The sequence below is a fragment of the Myotis davidii genome, unplaced genomic scaffold (genome assembly GCF_000327345.1).
Source record: "Myotis davidii unplaced genomic scaffold, ASM32734v1 scaffold149, whole genome shotgun sequence".
NCBI classification, from domain to species: Eukaryota; Metazoa; Chordata; class Mammalia; order Chiroptera; family Vespertilionidae; genus Myotis; species Myotis davidii.
In genome coordinates, this window is record NW_006352194.1 from 1,541,546 (window position 1) to 1,549,556 (window position 8,011).

An 8,011-nucleotide genomic window follows, 5' to 3' on the forward strand; every position below is an offset into this window, starting at 1 on the left:
GCCCCCCCCTGTCGGCCTGATTGCCCACACCTGTCCTCCCCTGCTGGCCTGTTTGCCTTCAACTGCCCTCCCATGCTGGCCTGATCACCCACAACTGCCTTGTCCTGCTGGCCATCTTGTGGTGGCTATCTTGTGGCGACCATCTTGTGGAGGTCATCTTGTGGCGACCATCTTGTGGTCGCCATCTTGTGGTGACGTTGCGCGACGCCACCTAGGCTTTTATTATATAGGATATTTTTATTGATTTCAGAGAGGAAGAGAGAGGGAGAGAAACATCAATGATGAGGAAGAATCATTGATTGGCTGCTTCCTGCTTGCCCCCCACCAGGGACTGAACCCACAACCTGGGCATGTGTCCTAACTGGGAATTGAAACGGCAACCTCTTGGTTCCTGAGTCAACGCTCAACTGCTGAGCCACAGTGGCAGAGCGAAACACCTTGTTTTTTAAAATACACATAACAAAGAGGCAGCCAACCAAATAGGAGATGATATTTACAAACAGTAGCTCCGACAAAGGTTTAATTTCCAAAATATATTAAGAACTCATAAAACTCAACACCAAACAAAGAAACAAACAACCCAATCAAAAAATGGGCAGACGTGCCCTAGCCGGTTTGGCTTGGCTAAGTGGATAGAGTGTCGGCCTGTGGACTAAAGGGTCCCAGGTTTGATTCCAGCCAAGGGCACATGCCTGCGTTGCCGGCTCGATTCCCAGTATGGGGCATGAAGGAGGCAGCCAGTCAATAATTCTCTCTCATCATTGATGTTTCTATCTCTCTAGCCCTCTCCCTTCTTTTCTGAAATCAATAAAAAACATTTAAAAAAATGGATAGACGACCTGAACAGACACCTCTCCCAAGAAGACATATGAACAGCCAATAGATATATGAAAAGATGTTCAACCTCACTAGCAAGTAGAGAAAGGCAAATCAAAATTAGAATGAGATACCACCTCACACCTGGTAGATGAGAGCATTGTTGATCAGTTGCTTTCTACATGCCCCACACTGGGGATCGAGCCCGCAACCCCGGCATGTGCCCTGATCTAGAATCAAACAAACTGTGACCTCTTGGTTCATAGGTCGACACTCAACCACTGAGCCATGCTGGCCCGGCTGTTTTGTTTTTTTAATGTTCTTTTTAAAAAATTTATTGGGGTGACATTGGTTAATATGACAAGTAATAACAAGTGTTGTAGAGGTTGTGCAGAAAAGGGGACCCTCATTAACTGCTGGTGGGAATGTAGACTAGTACAATCACTATGGAAAACAGTCTGGTGATTCCTCAAAAAAGAATAGAGTTACCATACCACCCAGCAACCCCTCTCCTGGGTATATACCTGAAAAACTTGAAAACATGTGTTTTCAAAGATATATGCATCCCTATGTTCACTGCAGCATTATTCATAGTAACCAAGACATGGAAACAACCTAAGTGTCCTGTGATAGAGGATTGGATGAAGAAGATGTGGTACATACACACAATGGATACTACTCAGCCATAAGAAAGGATGAAATACTGCCATTTGCAATAACACGGATGGACCTTGAAAATATTATGCTAAGTGAAACAGGTCAGTCGGAAAAAGCTAAGAACCATCTGATTTCACTCATATGTGGGATATAAAACTGAAACTTGTGGACACAAACAGCAGTGTAGTGGTTGTCAGAGAGACAGGGTGAGGGGTGAAGGGATCCTAATATACGGTGACGGGAGAAGATTTGACTTTTGGTGGTGGCCACACAGTGCAATATACAGATCTTATAACATAGAAACCCACACCTGAAACCTATATGATCATATTAACCAATGTCATCCCAATATATTTTTTAAAAAAGAATAAAACAAAACAGCCCAGCCAATGTGGTTCAGTGGTTGAGCGATGACCTATGAACCAGGAGGTTACAGTTCATTCAGTTCCCAGTCAGGGCACACGCCCAGTTGCAGACTCAATCCCCAGTGTGGGGCATGCAGGAGGCAGCTGATCTATGATTCTATCATCATTGATGTTTTTATCTCTCCCCACCTCTCCCTTTCTCTGAAACGAATAAAAACATATTTAAAAAAACAAACACAACATAGACTTTGGAGGTAGATATACTTGACTGGAGTCCAGGCTGTTTCATTTAACAGCATACATTACTTTGGGTGGGTCAACTAACCTTTTTAAACCTTAGTTAATTGAACTTACAAAATGGGGCAAATAATAGTCACTACCTTATATGAAAATGAAATGAGAATATGTGTAATAAACTCTTAGTCTAGTACCTACCGTATAATAAGATCCAATAAATATTAGTTAGAAACTTTTATTTTTATACTGTATTTTTGTTCACGTCAACCTTCCTATATATGGCACTCTAAGTACACCATCTATATATATAAAAGGCTAAGCGACCGTCTGACCGGTAGCTATGATGCGCACTGACCACCAGGGGGCAGACACTCAATTGACGCAGGAGCTGCAAAGCTGCGGTGACTTGGCAGCGGCAGTTCGGAACCAGAGAGGAGGGAGCCTGGTTCTAGGGTGTGTCACTCGAGAACCACCCTCTCACAATCCGGGACCCCTCGGGGGATGTTGGAGAGCAGGTTTGGGCCTGATTCCTGCAGGCCAGGATGAGGGACCACACTGGTGCACCAGGCTTCTAGTAGTGAATGAAAGAACAAGGCCCTGGAGCCAGGTTGAAATCCTGGCACCAAGCTTTGCCAACTAGGTGGGCCTGAACAAGTTACTTCCTTGTGTCTCAATATTCTCATCTTAAAAATGGGGATAAGAACAGTATCTACCTCATAGCCTCTTTGTGTTAAGTAAAATAAACATATATGGAGTACCTGGCAGATGCCTGGCAAAGAGTAAATGCTCAGTAAATGTTAGCAATTATTAGTATTATTAACACTATTGTTTTAAGAGGAACACAGAGACCTACAGTGGGTCAAGTGACCTGCTCAAGGTAACTCAGTGAAAAAGAGTTTATTAACTATCCTTTATGCTCAACCTAATCCCTTTTCTGTAATTCCAGACTCAAAATCTAATCTAACAATATGTTTTAAAAATATATACCTTGGAAGAAAGGAAAATGAGGAGTTGGATGATGGTAATGAGAATAGAAAAGTTATAGCTATTGGAAGGGTAGAGCCTAATTGTAATTAACTCATTGACTCTGTTATAAATGCAGATTTGTCTAAATTTGAATAATGTAAAGAGCACTGCCTCAGGTCCTGATTAGACCAGTCTTAGCTGAACACCAAGCTTCCTGAGCTGGTGGGTGGAGACGTCAGACTCCTTACAGTGGTGACCCTGCCCAACCTACACCATGTCTGCATGACTAACCCCTCATAGGCAAGTTAGTAAACCATGCAGGGCAGAGAAAATGGATATGGGAAAACTTGTTGGACAAGAAGCAGAAAGAAGATAAAGGTCAGTAGTCATTGGAATGTGGTATGAGTATAAAGTGCACTGAATTTAGGAGTCAAGATCAGAACGCTAGTCCTAGGCATGAATGCATATTACAGCTGCTTGCTAAATAGCTTTCTTTCCAGCATAAACATTTGTCCCTTACTATTTTTTATACATCCTTTATTATTTTAAGTATACATATATTTTTTATTGATTTCAGAGAGGAAGGGAGAGATAGAAAAATCAGTGGTGAGAGAGAATAATTGGTTGGCTGCCTCCTGTACACTGCCTACTGGGGATTGAGCTCGAAACCCAGGCATGTGCCCTGATCAGGAATCGAACCATGACCTCCTGGTTTATATATTGATGCTCAACCACTGAGCCACACCGGCCATGTATCCCTTACTATTATTAATATACAGTTGACAGATTCCACATATAATTAGACCTGCATAGTTCAAACTCGTGTTGTTTAAGGGTCAATTGTATTTTCAAACCATGGTTAGGAATCCAAGGTTGCGGAGGGCTAACTGTAATTATATATGGATTTTCAACTATATGGGTGGTAGATGGCCCTAACCCCCCACACATTGTTGAAAGATCAACTGTATTATTTCACTCACACAAAAGACTATATGAAATGTCAATTATAAAACACAATATTATAATGAATAATTATGAAATCACCCCTCCACGCCAAGAATTAGAAAATTACCAGAAACTTGTTTCTACTTATATATCTCTTCTTCCTGCCTGGTCCCAACCCTTACAACTTACTCACTATCTCAATTTTTCCCCCAACAGTTCATTTTAATTTCTTTTAAAAAAACTTTATTGATTGATTTTAGGAGAGAGAGAAAGATTGATTTGTTGTTCACTTATTTATGCATCATTGGTTGATTCTTATATGTGCCCTGACAGGGGATCAAATCTACAATCTTGGCATCCTGGGATGATGCTGTAATCAACACCAATTGAACTACCCGGCCAGGCTGAGTAGTTAATTTTCAAACCACATCCTAACTGATTTCCTTACAGTATTTGACAGTTTTTCCCACCAGTGCCCAGGCCCCTCCGGACCCCCACCTGACCCTCTTTTCTTGGCTTCCGCAATACTGATTGCTTGGCTTTTCTTTCTACCTTTCTCTCTCTCTAAAAATCAATGGAAACATATCTCGAATGAGGATTCACGAAAAAACAACAAAAAAGTCTCCTTTCCTTCTTATCTAAATCCATTCCCACTGAGCAACTTCTATGTTTTTTATTTTGTTTCTCAGGTAAACTGAATTATACCTCAGAAGGGAATCAGAAAATTCCTCAGTCCCAAGATTCCACATAACAGAGGCAAAGGACAAGAACTCTGGAATCAGACAGCTTTAGATCTGAGTCCTGGCTCTGGCATTTTATTAGCAGAATGACCTTGGGGAAATAATTTCAATGCTGAGCTCAATTTTCTCATCTATCACATGGAGAAAAGACTCAAGTCTCTCACATATGAGATTAATGACTCAATAAAATACAAATAACAGATTGACTGGGTTACTTGTTGTTACCATTATTTTACTATTGCTCTTATTAGTGTAATAATATGAAAGGAACTGAGTAGCCAGGTAGCTTCTAAAGTCTCTCCGAGCTCTAATAAGTAGGATTCTATTATGTTGCTAATGATGGGCAATTTTCGTTTTGCAAAAACATCTGAATCTTGCATAAAACTGTAACACGAGAGACCCAGGAGATTATTTCCCCGACAAACTGCATTCCTGAAAAACAACTTTGAAAAAACACTGCCAAAGAGCCAGGAGGATATCATTTTTTATCGAATACCACAGAGTTCTACCATTTTTCTGGAGCTTCCTGGTATGCAGTGAACACAGAGAAATTCTGAAGCAAGGGGACCTCCCTCTCCTCGCCCCCCCCATCTTTCCACATGCTTGCCTGATTTGACTTCTGGCCCATGTACCCGACTTAGGAGGGATTTCATGGTTTGGTGCATGACTGGTTTCCCTATCAGTGACCATGCTAAACTAGGGATACCTGGGATCCAGCAGACCCTGCTCCACTCCCCAGGCCATCTCTCTCACAGCATTGCTGATCTCATGACGGGACGTGTATGCAAAGCAAACGTTCAGGAAACACCTGAGAAGGAAGAACAGAATAATTTACCAAAACAGGACAGAGACTAAGGATTGGAACCACTTATTCCAGAGCACCCTTTCCCTGGAACAAAACACAACACCAAATGTTAACTGTAGACACCTCTGAAAGATCAGATTATGAATTTTAAAAATATATACATATTTTATTGATTTCAGAGAGGAAGGGAAAGACAGAGAGAGACATAATGATGAGAGAGAATCACTGATCAGCTGCCTCCTGCATACCCCCAACTGCGGATCAAACACGCAATCCGGGCTTGTGCCCTTAATTGGAATTGAACCCAGGACCCTTCAGTCCACAAGCCGACGTTCTATCCACTGAGCCAAACCGGTCTCGGCCAGATTATGAATTTTTTGTCATTTAATTTATTGGGGTGACAATGGTTAACAAAATTATACAGGTTTAGGTGCACACATCCACAACATATCATCTGTACACTGTACTATGTGTTTACCACCCCAAGTCAAGTTTCCTTCTATCACCATTCATTCCCCCTATAACCTCCTCCCCCTCCCCCTCACCCCCAAGATTATGAATTTTTTCCCAAGTTTACTTGAAATAAACATGTTACTAGTTTTGTAATAAAACAAGTATAAAATGACTCTTATTACCCTTCTAATCCTCTCCCCCTTCTATTACCAACCAGCTCTCAGAGGAAGAGAATCCACTGTGGTATTAGCGGTCAAGGGCACGTACCACAAACAAGGAGATCAGAAAGGAAATTTAATGCAAAACAAATCCACTGCCAAGCATACACTATATTCCAAAGCCACACAAAATGAAGTTTGGATTCTTTTTTTTTTTTTAAATATATTTTATTGATTTTTTACAGAGAGGAAGGGAGAGGGATAGAGAGTTAGAAACATCGATGAGAAAGAAACATCAACCAGCTGCCTCCTGCACACCCCCTACTGGGGATGTGCCCGCAACCAAGGTACATGCCCTTGACCGGAATCGAACCCAGGACCTTTCAGTCCGCAGGCCGAGGCTCTATCCATTGAGCCAAACCGGTTTCGGCAAAGTTTGGATTCTTAAACTCTGTTCCCCTCTGCATCTGCACCACCTCCCAAGGTCATCCTATCCGTGGTTAAAGGAGTGGGACAAAAAAAAAGAATTTCTTGAAAGGAATTGTCTTCAGAGACAGAGATAAGGCTTGCTGCATTCCCACCCCATTCCTTGGAGGGGGCTGGGGGAGAGAGGTGTATGAAATGAAGGAGGAAGATGGTGAACTGTACGAGTTGGTATACACATACACACAGTACTGCAGCATCGTCTCTGGTCTGCATTGCAGATGGAGGAGGTCTCTAAGTATCCAAAACCACCCCCTCGTTGTCTCTGACCAAAGATGCCTCCCAATAGAGCAGTGGTTCTCAACCTTCCTAATGCCACGACCCTTTAATACAGTTCCTCATGTAGTGACCCCCAATTTCATTGTTACAAATTGAACATAATTAAAGCATAGTGATTAATCACAAAAACAATATGTAATTATATATGTGTTTTCCGATGGTCTTAGGCGACCTCTGTGAAAAGGGGTCTCGACCCACAGGTTGAGAACCGCTGCAGTAGAGGGAGTCAAAGACTAATTCAGGTCCCCAAGGGGAAATCCAAAAACTTACTGGTTGTAGTTCTTGGTGGCCTGCACAGCTTGTGCAATCAGCTCCTGGAGATCCAAGGGCAACAAATGCAGATCACCGAGGACCCGGATACATACTCCATGCTTCTGCAATTTCTCCCTGATTGGGGAAAAGGAGGCAGGGTTGGGACACAGCACCTGCTGAGCTGGAGAGAGCAGGGTGCTTAGATGACACTGAATTAGCAGTTTTTGAGTGCTTTCCTGCGTGGACCCAAAACCCAGGCATGTGCCCTGACTGGGAATCTAACCATGACCTCCTGATTCATGGATCCATGCTCAACCATTGAGTCACACCAACCAGCCCAAAATACCAAGTCTTTACCACACAGGACATCGCCTAATGTGTCCTTGTTGGTAAGTTGCATTTGACATATTCTGTGCTATGTTTGTCCCATTTTTTTTTAAAATATATTTTTATTGATTTCAGGGAGTGGAAAGGAGAGGGAGAGAGAGATTGAAATATCAATGATGAGAGAGAATCATTGATTGGCTGCCTCCTGCACACCTCCTCCTGGGGATTGAGCCCGCAACCTGGGCATGTGCTCCTGACTGGAATTGAACCCGGGACTCTCAGTCTGCAGACCGATGCTCTATCCACTGAGCCAAACCAGCTAGGGCTGTTTGTCTCATTTTGACAACTAAATAAACTCCTCAAGGGCAGGAGCTGTACTATTGGTTACTTTTGTATCTTCTGGCAAAATATAATAATCGTGACATCTAAAATACTTATATGATTACTAAGTGCCAATCAATGGTCTAACCCAGGGGTAGGCAAACTTTTTGACTCGAGGGCCACAATGGGTTCTTAAACTAGACCGGC

The 8,011-nt window shown here is 42.4% G+C and overlaps 1 protein-coding gene across 3 annotated transcripts in view; it reads right to left on the reverse strand.

Annotated features, from left to right (window-relative positions):
• Positions 1 to 8,011, reverse strand: part of DHDDS (dehydrodolichyl diphosphate synthase subunit) — a 33,992-nt gene that overhangs the window by 10,842 nt on the left and 15,139 nt on the right. For all 3 annotated transcript variants that reach the window (XM_006777499.2, XM_006777500.2, XM_006777501.2), the window contains exon 6: positions 5,433 to 5,534. In XM_006777499.2, the coding sequence (XP_006777562.1) occupies positions 5,433 to 5,534 (102 nt within the window). The remainder of the gene's footprint in view (positions 1 to 5,432; positions 5,535 to 8,011) is intronic.